Source organism: Gorilla gorilla, chromosome 3, assembly GCF_029281585.2.
Source record: "Gorilla gorilla gorilla isolate KB3781 chromosome 3, NHGRI_mGorGor1-v2.1_pri, whole genome shotgun sequence".
NCBI classification, from domain to species: domain Eukaryota; kingdom Metazoa; phylum Chordata; class Mammalia; order Primates; family Hominidae; genus Gorilla; species Gorilla gorilla.
In genome coordinates this window covers 206,154,079-206,169,979 of record NC_073227.2, presented here as the reverse complement: position 1 = coordinate 206,169,979, position 15,901 = coordinate 206,154,079, and the positions used below count along the sequence as shown (strand labels likewise).

The 15,901-nt window shown below is 40.5% G+C and overlaps 1 protein-coding gene and 1 long non-coding RNA gene across 5 annotated transcripts in view; one reads left to right on the top strand and one right to left on the bottom strand.

The window, feature by feature from the left end:
- CFAP97 (cilia and flagella associated protein 97) overlaps positions 1–15,901 on the top strand; it is a 52,062-nt gene that overhangs the window by 19,700 nt on the left and 16,461 nt on the right. For all 3 annotated transcript variants that reach the window (XM_019025996.4, XM_055384897.2, XM_055384898.2), the window contains exon 3: positions 7,758–8,023. In XM_019025996.4, the coding sequence (XP_018881541.3) occupies positions 7,758–8,023 (266 nt within the window). The remainder of the gene's footprint in view (positions 1–7,757; positions 8,024–15,901) is intronic.
- Positions 1,200–4,304, bottom strand: LOC115934334 (uncharacterized). 2 transcript variants are annotated; one of them, XR_004070160.3, is made up of 3 exons: positions 4,161–4,304; positions 1,589–1,681; positions 1,200–1,510 (listed from the first exon to the last, which is right to left on the bottom strand). It is a non-coding gene; the product is annotated as an uncharacterized lncRNA (long non-coding RNA). The 2 variants fall into 2 exon arrangements; XR_010133562.1 differs by having other exon boundaries at positions 1,200–1,681.

The window sequence follows — 15,901 nt, the reverse complement described above, 5'->3', positions numbered from 1 at the left end:
GGGCTTTTTAAGGCGCAGGAACAAACATGGCATTTTGCCAGTTGGTACATCTGTTATTGGAGTCCGTAATATAACAATCCACCAAGGATTCTTCATAATAATAAAGCATTTTAAACACTAATTATGACTGTCAGTCTATTATATAAGGTATTGCAATCATTTTTCAAAATTATCATTCGTGCTCGATTTACACAGTGAAGCATTTCATATCCAAAATTATTTTCCTATGTTTTCTTTATTTTCCACCGTATAACTGCAACTGTGGTCATGGTAGGTGGATATGAATGCAGAGCCAGGCTTGTGCCTTTTCTGCATTCATCTCTCAATACACTTTATCACTTCTAACTTACACTAAATAAGCTTTTCTAGGCTGCTTTGGCTTACCTAATTTCTTCACTGCCTTTTCTACTTCCTGGAACATAAATCCACTTACTGTGGGGAGGATGATGGTGAAGACAACACGTGAGCCCATCAGAGCACGGCTGAGGCAGGAATGCAGCATACTCTCTGCATCCTTTCAGTTTAAACATTTTCACGGACTTCAGTACAGAGGTTCCGTAAACCAGTTTACTGCTTAAGGTAGTGAATACTAAGTAAAAAATTTTGCAAGTTAACAGCCATATTAGGTGAGAGTTCAGATAATGAGGGATACCTGTATAGCCAACCACATCAACATTTTATTGGTTTAAAAGAACCTTTTTTTTTTTTTTTGAGATGGAGTCTTGCTCTGTCACCCAGGCTAGAATGCAGTGGTGCAATCTCGGCTTACTGCAGCCTCCACCTCCTGGGTTCAAGTGACTCTCCTGCCTCAGCCTCCCGAGTAGCTGGGATTACAGGCGGGCACCACCACGCCCAGCTAATTTTTGTATTTTTAGTAGAGATGGGGTTTCACCATGTTGGCCAGGCTGGTCGTGAACTCCTGACCTCAGGTGATCCACCCGTGTCAGCCTCCCAAAGTGCTGGGATTACAGGCATGAGCCACCACGCCCAGCCCGTTTGTTGTTTATGAAATAGAAATTTGAACTATAAAATGTTAAGCCTATGAAACAAGATTGATAAAAGAATGTAAAATTGAATCTACCAGTATAGGGCATGGAATGACGAGACAGTGTTGAACCAAGGTAAAGACAGTTTTGAAAGTGGAATAAAACTTAGGCTTCTGGGTGTTACCGACATGATCACAAACAAGACAGCAACGGTTCTGAGCTTCAGGCACTCTATTTGTAGGAGGAGATTGTTGATATAGGTTGCTAGGGTCCATTCTAACTTCAGAGTTCTTCGGGTTCTGTGAGAAATGGTGGAAGAAGGGAAGACCATTGCGTAGTGGCAGTATTAGATACAGGACTTTGAAGTGGATCTTGAAAGATTAGTCGAATTTCTGAATATTCAACCTCTTTTAGCTCAAGGGTGGCTGACTTGGGGAATTTTCCACCTCCATGCAAAGCTGCCTTTGCTATGTAAATGTCAAAAAATGGTTGGAATTAGATCCTTCATCTTGAGCTGTAAATCCCTGAATAGGCAGAGAGGGCATTAAAAAAATGGAGTAGTAAACAGAAGTTTAGACGTCAAGTTATGGTATGAATCTCACCGATTTGGAGAGTATTGAAGATGTTGACCACACTAGATTTAAAGGTATGTTTCATATTTTGTATAGGTAAAATTAGGTCACTTGAAAAAGAATCTGAAACAGCAAAAATTTAAGACATTTTAGAAATACATGGCCTCAAAATCTACTATATAAACTATGAAATAATCACTACAGGATGTATTTTGAAAAGAAAAATAAATATAAGAAATGGGATTGAAGAAGAATTGATGAGCAAAGAAACTGGTTAAATTTTTTGCTAAAATGATACCAACGTGTGAGGGATTGAAGTGAAGTGCCTTGTTCAAGGGAAGATACAGACCCTGTTATGCTCCATAAGAAAGGAGATGCCCATACTGAGATTAGCTACCAGCACGTCCTGCCTGGCAGCACATGTTATCCTTTCTTCCTGGCAAACTGCAGGAAAACTCAATACCCTCAACACACTACCAAGTATTGCCAAACATTTAAGAAAAGCAAAAACCAACAGAGAGGCACTAGACTCATAGCTGAAGAATGTAATACTTCAAACTCTTAAAAGAGCAAGCTTGATGATTTTAGGATCTTTGAGGACAAAACTGTTTTCACTAAGACTATGCCGGCTGGGTGTGGTGGCTCATGCCTATAATCCCAGCACTTTGGGAGGCCGAGGCGGGCGGATCATCTGAGGTCGGGAGTTCGAGACCAGCCTGACCAACATGGAGAAACCCCGTCTCTACTAAAAATACAAAATTAGCCAGGCGTGGTGGCACATGCCTGTAATCCCAGCTACTCGGGAGGCTGAGGCAGGAGAATGGCTTGAACCTGGGAAGCGGAGGTTGCAGTGAGCCAAGATCGCACCATTGCATTCCAGCCTGGGCAACAAGAGCCAAACTCCGTCTCAAAAAAAAAAAAAAAAAAAAAGTGTGATTATGCCTTGATTTGCTTTTTATTTAACTAATTTATTTTTATTTTTATTTTTTTGAGACGGAGTCTCGCTCTGTTGCCCATGCTGGAGTGCAGTAGGGCAACCTCCGCCTCCCTGGTTCAAGCGATTCTCGTGCCTCAGCCTCCCCAGTAGCTGGGATTACAGGCGTGTGCCACCATGCCTGGCTAATTTTTGTATTTTTAGAGTATTTTGTCTGCAGACAAAAGTCTGCAGAGACAAGGTTTTAAGCCAGGCATTAAACGGCTTGCAAAACAAACTCTGCCACTCGCTGACTTTTTAAAATAAAAATGTTATGTTCACATATAATTGGTTTATTATTTTTAGAGGAATTAATATCTTTAAAACACTTAATTTCTAGCATGGTAACTATTGGTAGATGTAACCCACATACACATTCTTTGTGGTCCTCAGTCTTTGGGGGGGTGTTAAGGGGTCCTGAGGTCTAGGAGAATGGAACTAGAATAGGTGATTAGACTATTCATAATGCTACAAACTTTTGGAGAAAATCTTAGAGAAAAAAATTTTAAACTTAGTCAATCTCCCAAAATAGAAAAGAATGAGAAAAAACAGTAACAAAACTTCAGTTAAAGATTACAGAAAAAAAGTACAAAGAATGCAAGTGGGTGGTTGGGTAGTTTTAACTTATCAGAAGATACTATCAGAGCACATTAAAAAAAAAACAGAAGTATTACTTAGCCTTAAAAATGAAGGAAATTCTGACATAATGCTACATGGGTGAACCTTGAGGACATTATGCTAAGTGAAATAAGGCAGTCTCAAAAAGACAAATAAGTGCTGTATGATTATATGAGATGCTTGGAGTGGTCGAAATTATAGAGACAAAGCTTCCAGAGGCGAAGGGAAGGGAGCAATGGGGAGTCGGAGTTTAATGGATACAGAATTTGTCTTACACAATGGAAGGAGTTTTGGAAACGGGTGGCGGTGATGGTTACACAATATGAATGTATTCAGTACCACTGAACTGTATACTTAAAAATGGTTAACATGGTAAATTTTGTGTTCCATGTATTTTGCCACAATAAAAAAATAAAACACTAGCCCTGTCTGATAGGGTTTCTGTTATGCTAAATATGAGTGCTCAGTATATGCCAACAGAATTGGGAAAAAAGTAAACAAAATTCAGCCTAAAAAGATATTTAAAATAGTATAGGAAGAATGAAAATAAGGGCTAGAAAAATATATGCCAATATCTCCTTTAACAAGGAGAAAGTAAAACTTATCAATCCCGTTAATATACAACATAGAACTCAAGATGTGAACATCACTAAAAGAGATAGAGAAGGGTGTTTCACATTAGTAAATGGGCCAAATACACTAAAAAGATAAAATTCATTGATTTGAAATGTATGATAAAGGCAAAATAGAACTGGAAAATAACCTTTGGGAAGCCACATCACCACGGAAGCATTGATAATCACTTTAAACCAAATAACAACAAAAACTAGCATCTGCCTGTGGGATGCTCTTGGCCACAGGTATTTTGTCACACAATGATTCTTTAAAAGTGATGAACTAATCAGCTACTACTGCATGACAGATTACCCCAACACTTAGGGAATAGAGAGACCCAAAGGTAGAGGTGACTCAGTGGCCGGGACTACAGTCAACCCAGTGCTGTGTACTCACATCAGGTGCCTGGGCTTGGTACAGCCTGAAGGCCAGAACCCAAGGGCCCATGGGGGGTTCTCCATGTGGCCTGGCTTCCTCACGTCTTAGCCGTAGGGTAGTTGGACTTCTTACCTGGTGGCTCAGGATTCTAAGCACGTGTGTTCCAGGAAACAAGGCAGAAACCTCATTGCCTTTTATGACCTAGCCTCAAAAGTCACATAGCATCATTTCTTTCATGCTCTATTGGTTGAAATGGTCATAAACCCTCCCAGATTTAATGCAAAAGGGCATAAACCCCTACTTCTTAATGGGAGGAGTGTCAAATAATGTAAATTATAATCTTTAATTTAAAGATTTTATATCTTAAAATCTCTTCAGTCCAACTTCCAGCCACAGATTTATTAACATTCTTCCCATATGCAAGAATGCATTCGCCCTTTCCACAGATGCCCCTAACTTGAGATCCAGAATGTCAGTCGGGTCCAGCTGCAGCTGAGATTCCTCAGGTGTTGGTTTCTCAGCCATGGCTCTTTGAGTACTTTGAGAATCTCCTGGGAAAGACTAGGGATGAGGAGCAGTTTTACTTTTAAACCCTGTAAGTCTTGGCTCTTTTATATTCTTTCTAAATTTTGCTTGAAAACTGGCCAGTTCTTTTTATTATTTTTTAGCTCCCCTCTCTTTGTCCGTTCTTGTTGTGGGTAAAATAAACCACTGGTGCTCTGAGCGTTCTGCTTGGGCGTCTGCTGGGCCAGATCTACCAATGCGGTTGTTAGTTTCTCCATTTCCCTTAACACGACAAGCACAGGGTCGCTGGACATTTTGCCATTTCATCCCCCTCAGACTTCATCAACAGACTTCTCCAGGCCCTTGCAGCTCTGCTGGCCACCAGGTCCCAAAGCTGGTCCCCCTGTGCGAAGTCTGTTCCAGGAGCACCTCACTTCCTGTGCCATGGTTAGGCACTTTGATCCTGCTCTTTGAGTCTTTGCAGGTTGCTGCTTCACACAACTAAGTCTTGTGGTGATGTGTTAGCAGAGCAGTAGTAACTCATATAAAATAGAAAACATTTCCATCATCCTAGAAAATTTGCTTCATGCTGCCCTTTGATCAAAACCCACCCTTCAGCCTGGTGCAGTGGCTCATGTCTGTAATCCCAGCACTTTGGGAGGCCGAGGCGGGTGGATCACCTGAGGTCAGGGGTTCAAGACCTGGCCAACATGATGAAGCCCCCATCTCAACGAAAAATACAAAAATTAGCCGGGCGTGGTAGTGGGCGCCTGTAATCCCAGCTACTCAGGAGGCCGAGGCAGGAGAATCGCTTGAACTGGGGAGGCAGAGGTTGCAGTGAACCAAGATCACGCCACTGCACTCCAGTCTGGGCGACAGAGCAAGACCCTGTCTCAAAAAAAAAAAGAAAAAATGACAAAACCGTTAGGGGAAAATAGCTTACTATTAATTTCCTTTAGAATTGAATTTTAAAGGGCTTATAGATAATCTAGAAGCCTTGTTCTACAAAATGCGTATTTCTTGGAGGCAAGATAAGTTAACATGTTTTATGCACCTAAGTCTGTTTCTCTAAACGTGTTCTCATTCAGGTTTCATCACTAACTTGGCATACTTTTCAGCAAATTACCAATCATTAATTTCTTCATTTTCCTACCAGGAAGCCACTGTTAATTATTTTTTAAAATTTTCTGTAACCTTTAATAGTCTTTGGTTTAAATGTAGGGAAGTAGAGTTACAATTTTTGTGACCTTGCCCAAGTGATGTAACTTTTCTATACCATACTTATTTTATTTATTTTTTATTTATTTATTTTGTTTTATTTTTGAGATGGGAGTCTTGCTCTGTCGCCCAGGCTGGAGTGCACTGGCATGATCTCCGCTCACTGCAACCTCCGCCTGCTGGGTTCAAGTGATTCTCCTGCCTCAGCCTCCTGAGTAGCTGGAATTACAGGTGTGTGCCACCACACCCAGCTAATTTTTGTATTTTTAGTAGAGACGGGGTTTTGCCATGTTGGCCAGGCTGGTCTTGAACTCCTGACCTCAGGTGATCCACCCATCCCTGCCTTCCAGAGTGCTGGGATTACAGGTGTGAGCCACCGTGCCTGACCCATACTTATTTTTAAATAGGGGATTAAAAATGTCCCAGCATAAAATGCTAAACATGTTTAAAAAATTAACATAAGGATAGTCAAACAAAAACAAATAATGGTTACTTAATCTGATATCGTGTATTCCTTTTTTTTTTTTTTTTTTGGAGACAGAGTCTCACTCTGTCGCTCAGGCTGGAGTGCAATGGCGCAATCTCGGCTCACTGCAACCTCTGCCTCCTGGGTTCAAGCAATTCTCCTGCCTCAGCCTCCTGAGTAGCTGAGATTACAGGTGCACACCGCCAAGCCAGGCCAATTTTTTGTGTTTTAGTAGGGATAGGGTTTCACCATGTTGTCCAGGCTGATCTCGAACTCCTGACCTCAGGCAATCCACATGCCTCAGCCTCCCAAAGTGCTGGGATTACAGGCTGAGCCACCGCGCCTGGCCTCAGTGTGTCCCTTTTTAGTACATACTTAACCTGAAACATTCAGCAAGTTTAATACTTTTGGATGTTTTCTACAAATGTTTAGTAGTAATTGCACTTATTGATAATTATAATATGGAAATTTAAGAAATAAGCATGTTGATAAAAATTATAGTATGCAAAATATTGTTGCTAGCTAAAAACACCTTTATGTTTAATCAAAAATAAAATGTTTGACTTTTACAGTAGAAGTGTTTGCTTTAATGGCAATATTAAGATTTATAAATCCAGCATATTTTCTGGTTGAGAGTTTTGGAATATTCGGAGTTACTTTTTGCCGTTGTTTCCCTCAGTCATTGCTGAGGACATTTTTTTTGAAGTATGCCTTCCAACTAAGAAAAGCTGTACCTAAATTAAGTATTGTATTAGTGCCCTCAGCTCAGAGGTTTCTAACCTTCCAGCTATTAAACTGCAGTCGGGAAGGATAAAACTGATATAACAAAGGCATTGTCTGTAAATTATACTTGCCTAAAAACCAGTACTATATACATTTTTAAAGATACTTTCATTGTTTCGTGTGTAGCTTTTATGCCCAGGGAACCCGGTGAGCATAAAATACTAAGCTACGTCCAATTTTTTTCTACAAAGTTGTAATCTAGATGTCATTAGTATTATTTCATACATACTTTTTCTTGAATTTAATACATATTTTTAAGGGTTAAAGCATGTACCACCGGGCCGGGCACAGTGGCTCACACCTGCAATCCCAGCACTTTGGGAGGCCGAGGTGGGTGGATCACCTGAGGTCAGGAGTTCAAGACCAGCCTGGGCAACATGGTGAAACCCTGTCCCTACTAAAAATACAAAAATTAGCCAGGCATGGTGGTGGATGCCTGTAATCCCAGCTAGTCTGGAGGCTGAGGCAGGAGAATCGCTTGAACCCAGGAGGCGGAGGTTGCAGTGAGCTAAGATTGTGCCATTGCACTCCAGTCTGGGTAACAAGAGTGAAACTCCGTCTCAAAAGAGAAAAAAAAAAAAACAAAAGCATGTAGCACATACTTACTTTGGCCATTTTCTCTTTTTTTTTGTTCTTTTCTGTAGCTTTTCTGCAATTAGATAAAAAAGGACCACAAAAACATCACTTTGATCAGCCTTCAGTAGCACCCGGGAAAAACTACTCTTTCACAAGAGAAGAGGTGAGACAGATCGATCGGGAAAATCAGAGGCTTTTGAAAGAACTGTCAAGACAGGCGGAAAAGCCAGGAAGCAAAAGTACAATTCCTAGATCGGCTGATCATCCCCCAAAGTTATATCACAGTGCTCTCAACAGACAGAAGGAACAACAAAGGATTGAGAGAGAAAACTTGGTAAGTAACTGAAATAATTAGTCATCAAAGAAAATGTGTTTGCACTGATTTGTATGTCCAGCTTACAGGAAACCTAAATACAGCCAAATATTCAAACTTCATTACATAAAAGCAGGTACGGTATGTGTGGTATGAAACATATGATGTGCTGTAAGTCTGGAGGATACAATATGTATTTTTATCCAGGAAACTATATATTAAGAGACTACTGGCCAGATGCAGTTGGTCACGCCTATAATTCTAGCACTCTGGGAGGCCGAGGTGGGCAGATCGCTTGAGGCAAGGAGTTTGAGACCAGATTGCACAATCTGGCAAAACCCCAGCTCTACCAAAAATGCAGAAATTGACTGGGCATGGTGGGCATGGTGGGCATGGTGGCACACACCCGTGGTCCCAGATACTTGGAAGGCTGAGGTGGGAGGAGCATCTGAACCCGGGAGGCGGAGGTTACAGGGAGCCGAGATTCTACCACTGGACTCCAGCCTGGGCAACAGAGCCAGACTCCATCTCAAAAAAAGAAAAGAAAAGAAAAAAGAGAGAGAGAGAGAGAAGGAGACCATTAAAGGAAAATACTGAAAGCTCCATTATTTATTTGCGTAGATCAGTTAAATCACTACAGTAGAACAGGAAATGGTATCCAAGTGTTTCTTCTGTGAAGTATTCAGTCACTAGTGAAATCTCTTTTACTTTATTGTGTCCTGGAAAGCTAAAATAAATTGTACATCACTTATTTTAAAGGATCAGTATATCTCGAATAGGCCAAATTGCTAATCTGCTACTTAAATGTATGAAACATTGATTGTTACGGATCATATAGTTTGATATTATAAGAAAATAAATATGGGAACTGTTGAAAATCTTCACATTTAAAACTATTATAGCATATTTTCTTCATAAGATTTAGTTCATAATAATTGCTGATATTTACTGAGCTTTTACTAACCACTAGGCATTGTTCTGAGTATCTTCCAAATATTATTGAATCCTGACAACAATTCTCTGAAGTAGATAACTATTTTTATCCACATCTCATGATGAAAAAACTGAGGGTTAGACAGGTTAAATATTTAGCACAGAGCTACTGAGTATGCTGCTGAGCCAAGATTTTAAACCTGGGTAGTCTCTTAAACTAGAATTAGACCCTTAGTGAACACGTAAACTCAGAGCTAAAATAATTTAGAAAGCTATTAAAATTATTAAGACCATTTTCAAAATTAACCCTCCTTATGTGTCATTACCAGTGTTTTCCTGTGTAACCATATACTTACCTAAACTTGTAACAACTCTTTTGTACATTTCTTTATTATCATACTAACCCCAAGAGTTGGGAAGCTAGGATTACTATTTATAAAAAATAGTAGTCTTGAACCCTTCAAGAGGATTACCCTGTGTGTGGCAAGGAACAGATAACTAAGCTAGGTGAAATGAGGTCGGTGGGAGCTGAGATAGATGATAGCTTTCCACACATCACCTTCGCAGTATTCAAGATTTGTTCATGTTTCGTGGAAATTTGAAATTCCCGTATGTCAAAAACATTTGGGATTACTTCCTTTGTTTTCACTCTCACACCTGGCTCTGGGCCGATCTCATTTAATAAGAAATTACATTCTGCATACTATTTTACAAGTGTTAGGCATTAAGTCCTGATAGCAATCTTATAGTTATTGTAGTTACAGAAGAGTAAAAGAGACACTGAGTGGGGCACGGGGACTTACTCAGGGTCACACGGCTAGCAGGTGTCAGAGCCCAGGTGCAAATCCAGGTTGCCTAGCTTTGGGGTTACCTTTTTTTTTAACCAGCTTTATTGAGATATAATTCACATACCATTACCCATTTAACGTGTACACATTCAATGGTTTTGGTATGTTATTAAGTTGTAGTAACGTATATATAACTTAAAGTTTGCCATTTTAACAATTTTTAAGTGTCTAATTCAGTGGCATTAAGCGTATCCACAGTGTTGTACAACTGTCACTACCATCTATTTCTAAAACGTTTTCATCACTTCATACAGATGCTGTGCTTATTAAACAACTCTCCTTTCCCCACCCCCTTATCCTCTAAGGGCATCTAGTCTGCTTTCTGTCTCTATGAATTCGGCTATTCTAAATATTTCATATGAGTAGAACCGTACAATATTTGTCCTTTTGTATCTGGTTTATTTCACTTAAAATGTTTTCACGTTTCATCTATGTTGTAGCATGTATCAGAACCTAATTCCTTTTTATGGCTGAATACTATTCCATTGTAGGTGTAGACCTAAGCTATAGTGAATAATACTGAAGTGAATGTTGGCAACTATCTGTTCATGTCCCTGCTTTTAGTTCCTTAGGGCCACATAGAGTAGAATTCCTGGGTCATATGGTAATTTTGTGTTTAGCTTTTTAAGGAACCTGGGTTTACTTTTTTTTTTTTTTTTTTTAAGAGACGGAGTCTGGCTCGTCACTGGGCTGGAGTGCAGTGACGTGATTTCGGCTCGGCTCACTGTAACCTCTGCCTCCCAGGTTCAAGCGATTCTCTTGCCTCAGCCTCCTGAGTAGCTGGGACTGCAGGCGCCTGCTACCATGCCTGGCTAATTTTTTGTATTTTTAGTAGAGACAGGGTTTCACCGTGTTAGCCAGGATGGTCTCGATCTCCTGACCACATGATCCTCCCTCCTCTGCCTCCCAAAGTGCTGGGATTACAGGCGTGAGCCACTGCGCCCGTTGACTTTGATTATTTTTCTATTTAAAAAATCCTATTAGTCCAGGCCTGGTGACTCATGCCTGTAATATAAATATAATTATTTATATTGGAGCCTGACAGTCTTAAATACTACCTTCCTGACCAGAAGTATGGTCTTAACCATACTGCAAGCCTTCTCGTACTCAACCTTAGAAAGAGCCACATTTGCTCTTTGAGTGTGAGCCAATACTTTTTTTTTTTTTTTTTTTTGTAGAGATGGGATCTCACTTGGTTGCCCAGGCTGGTCTCAGACTCCTGACCTCAGGCAATCCTTCTGCCTTAGCCTCCTAAAGTGCTGGGATTACAGGTGTGAGCTACTGCACCCAGGCTGATAGACTTTTTAATCTGTTTGCTAGACTGTTAATATTCAAAGTACACATGCATGTGTTCAGCACACAGAGACACACTTTTGTAGTTATTTCAGTGTCAGATATACTGCAAAACAGAATTCATTCCTTTATATTTTTGATGATTTATATCCCTTCATTTGCTCTCTCTCCAGTGACAGAGAACAATTCAGCTGGCTAACAGACATGATAACTAAAGCATTTCTGTTCCAGAACTCTTACATCAGTGTGTTAGCAATTCAGAGGCTATTTAGATGGAAATAATCCCAGACAAAGAAGTAGTGTTGTGCAGAAAAGGTAGAGAAGGAAGGCAACGATTGTATAAAACTGACATCTGTGCTCTAGAGTTAAAAGCATACTGTTCATCTGTCCTGATGAGGTTCAAGATCATCATTATTTGTTTCAATAGGTAGATATTATCCTTCCTCTCATTAAACATTGCATCCAAACAAAAATTAAGGGAATAAAAATTATTCTAGCGTATTAGCCTAGCTTATTAGCAAATTTTAAATTCAGAGAAATGAAAATTCTATCCAATAGAGTGTTTTTATCCAGTAGATAACTTTATCAGTAGACAGCCTCAATTATCATTATAATTTAAATAAAATTAGAATTTTATTACTTGTAAAAAGGGGAGTCATTTTTTAATTCATGAATTCTGAAATATTATTTTTAGCCAGGTACAGTGGCTTATGCCTGTAATCCCAGCATTTTGGGAGGCCAGGGCGGGAGGGTTGCCTGAGCCCAGAAGTTCAAGACAAGCATGGGCAACATGGTGAGATTCCATCTCTACAAAAAATAAAAAATTAGCCAGGTGTGGTGACGCATAGCTGTAATCCCAGCTGCTCAGGAAGCTGAGGCAGGAGGATTGCATGGGCCTGGGAGGTCAAGGCTGCAGAGAGCCGTGATCACTCCACCTCTGCCTCCTGGGTTCAAGTAATCAGTTCAGCCTGGGTGACAGAGCAAGACCCTATCTCAAAAAAAGAAAGAAATATTCTTGTTAAACCATATCTCTTTCTTTTCACTTGAACTTTTTTCCGAACGAGCATAAGAACAATCTTAGCAGAAGGAGAGGTGGTTAAAGATACTTGGTTGATGGTTTCACTTTACCCTCTAAGAAGAAGTGAGATTATTTCATTCTTTTAAATGTGTGTCAGTGTCCTCAGGTGTGAAAGAATGTTGGGGGGAGAGAAGTAATTCAAGCAAAGTTATGGAGGAAGTAAGATTCCTAGAGGAATGTAGTATCAGGGTTGGAGCCTAAAGTTAACTAAATGGAGTTAACTTATTTTCTTTTTTTTACTTTCTAAGATTATGTGTATAAATAAAATAGTCCTTAGTTATTTCGTTGTTCTTGTTTTGGGGGGATTTTTTTGTTGGCTTTTGGAGATGAGGTCTTGCTATGTTACCCAGGCTGAACTCCTGGGCTGAAGTGATCCTCCCAGCTCAGCCTCCTGAGTAGCTGGGACTACAAGCGTGTGACACCCCGCCTAGCTCATTAGCAAATTTTAAATTCAGAGAAATGAAAATAAATAGACAATAGCCCATCTTTTCATGTAGAAAAATTGAAACGAACAAATAAATGATGTAATGATGATTTCTGTACCCGTTAGCATAATTTTTCCAGTTAGGAGTTCTCGTGTTAGAATTTTATTTTAAAAATAAAAGGCATGTATGAATTTAGAAACTTAAGGCAGTTCTTTTTTTTTTTTTTGAGACAAAGTCTTGCTTTGTCGCCCAGGCTGGAGTAAGTGGCTCAGTCTTGGCTCACTGCAACCTCTGCCTCCTGAGTTCAAACTATTCTCCTGCCTCAGCCCCCTGAGTAGCTGGGATCACAGGCCTGTGCCACCACACCTGGCTAATTTTTGTATTTTTAGTAGAGATAGGGTTTCACCATGTTGGCCAGGCTGGTCTCAAACTCCTGACCTCAGGTGATCCACCAGCCTCGGCGTCTCAAAGTGCTGGGATTACAGGCGAGAGCCACCACACCTGGCCTAAGGCAGTTCGTAAAAACATACAATGAAAAATAGGCTGGCGTGGTGGATCACCTGAGGTCAGGAGTTGGAGACCACCATGGCTAACATGGCGAAACCCATCTCTACTAAAAATACAAAAAATTAGCCAGGTGTGGTAGTGGGCACCTGTAATCCCAGGGCTCCTGTAATCCCAGCTACTCAGGAGGCTGAGGCAGGAGACTCACTTGAACCCGGGAAGCAGAGGTTGCAGTGAGGCAAGATACTCGCCTGGGCAACAAGAGCAAAACTCCGTCTCAATAAATAAATAAACAATAAAATTATCCTCTTCTGTGTTTTGTCTGCTAGTATACAGGAGTAACTTTATTTTATTTATTTATTTAGACGATCTCGCTTTGTCACCCAGGCTGGAGTGCAGTGACGTGATCTTGGCTCCTTGCAGCCTCCATCTCCTGGGTTCAAGTGATTCTCCTGCCTCGGCCTCCCAAGTAACTGGAACTACAGGCTTACACCACCACACCCAGCTAATTTTTGTATTTTTAGTGGAGATGGTATTGCCATGTTAGCCAGGCTGGTCTCAAACACCTGACCTCAAGTGATCCATCTGCCTCAGCTTCCCAAAGAGCAAGGATTATAGGTGTGAGCCACTGTGCCTGGCCTGTAGGAGTAACTTCAGAACTCTTATGTAGAATAATTAAAGGGAGATTGTGATAAATTGTCACAAAAATGATTTATAGCAAGTCTCATACCTACTATGAATTTAATCTGTTGATTAACAGTACTTTTGTTCTAAGATCTTGAAATAATGTATACTTTACTTCATTTGGGTTTCCTTCTTGTCTGGTTAAGGTCTGTTATCTCCTTCCATTGAAGAAAGCAAGCTAATGATAACTCAGTGTGACTCCCACTGTTGAAATGTAGAGAGCAGTCGTCTTGATTCTCCCTGTGTGGGGGACAGTTGTTACTTTTTAGTGTCCTTACAAGGTCTTTGCTTCATTGCTCTAGAAACACTAAAACAACTCTCCTCTGCTAGCGGCTGCAGAAATCATTAAGACATTTATTTGTTTACATTTGTTTAAACATCAAAAGATGGGCTAGGTTAATTTTTTTTCCAAAGAGAATAATTCCTGGATATAAAATAAATGTTTGGACAAGTGTATTAGTCCATTTTCATACTGCTGTAAAGATACTACCTGAGACTGGGTAATTTATAAACAAAAGAGTTTTAATTGACTTACAGTTCTGCAAGGCTGGAGAAGCCTCCGGAAACTTAGAATCATGCTGGAAGGCGAAGCAGAAGCAAGACATGTCTTACATGGTGGCAGGATAGAGAGAGAACACAGGGGAAACTGCCACTTTTAAGCCTCAGATCTCATGAGAACTCCCTCACTATCACGAGAACAGCATGGGGGAAACCACCCCCATGATCCAATCACCTTCCACCAAGTCCCTCCCTCCACACGTGGGGATTGCAATTCGAGATGAGATTTGGGTAGGGACACAGAGTCAGACCGTATCAATAGGTGTATAACACAGTATTGTTAACTGTAGTCAACATGCTGCACATTAGATCTCCAGAACTTACTCATCTTGCATGACTGGAACTTTGTACCTTGGGTACTTGACATTTGCTAAGAGACTAGATCTTAGGTGTTCTCACCACACACATAAATAAAAATGGTAACACTGTGAGATGATGGATGTGTAAGTAGCTCAAGTGTTATTTCAGCATGTATACCTATATCAAAACTTCAAGTTGTTTACGTTAATATACATAATTACCCAAAATTGCACCTTTTTTTTTTTTTTGAAACAGAGTCTTGCTCTTGTTGCCCAGGCTGGAGTGCAGTGGCACGATCTCAGCTTGCTTCAACAACCTCCAGCTCCTGGGTTCAAGCAACTCTCCTGCCTCAGCCTCCCAAGTAGCTGGGATTACAGTTGCCCACTAATTTTTGTATTTTTGTACAATGCCCAGCTAATTTTTGTATTTTTAGTAGAGATGGGGTTTCGCCATGTTGGCCAGGCTGGTCTCGAACTCCTGACCTCGTGATCTGCCCGCCTCAGCCTCCCAAAGTGCTGGGATTACAGGCGTGAGCCACCGTGCCTGGTCTTTTATTGTTATTTTTTGAGACAGAGTCTTGCTGTCTCCCAGGCTGGAGTGCAGTGATGCAGCACTCTGCCTCTGCCTCCCAGGTTCAAGTGATTCCCCTGCCTCAGCCTCCCAAGTAGCTGGGATTACTGGTGTGTGTCACCATGCCTAGCTAATTTTTGTATTTTTAGTAGAGATGGAGTTTTACCATGTTGGCCAGGCTGGTCTCGAACTCCTGACCTCAGGTGATCTGCCTGCCTCTGCCTCCCAAAGTGCTGGGATCGCAGGTGTGAGCCACCGCACCCAGCCACAAAATGCAATTTCTGAAAAAAAAAAAAAAAAAGTGGTCAAACTCTTTTGGGATTCATTATTAGAATCTGATTTGAGTGGCAGTTCTAAGATTTTGTAAACCGTACATTACCATTCTTATTGTTTTTTAATCCATTAAATATTTGTTTAGTATTTGTTATAAGCAATGTAAGGAAGGAATATAAAATACATATGAAATACTCCCTTAACTGTCATGTACTTTAAAACTTAGCTGGGAAGATAATACTGTTGCATGTCAAACAACTAGAAAATACAGCAATATTAACAATACCACTAATTTGAATAAGTTCTTTTTTTTTTTTTGTTTGTTTGAGAAGGAGTCTTACTCTGTCACCCAGGCTGGAGTGCAGTGGCACAGTCTCGGCTCACTGCAACCTCCGCCTTCCAGGTTCAAGTGATTCTCATGCCTCAGCCTCCG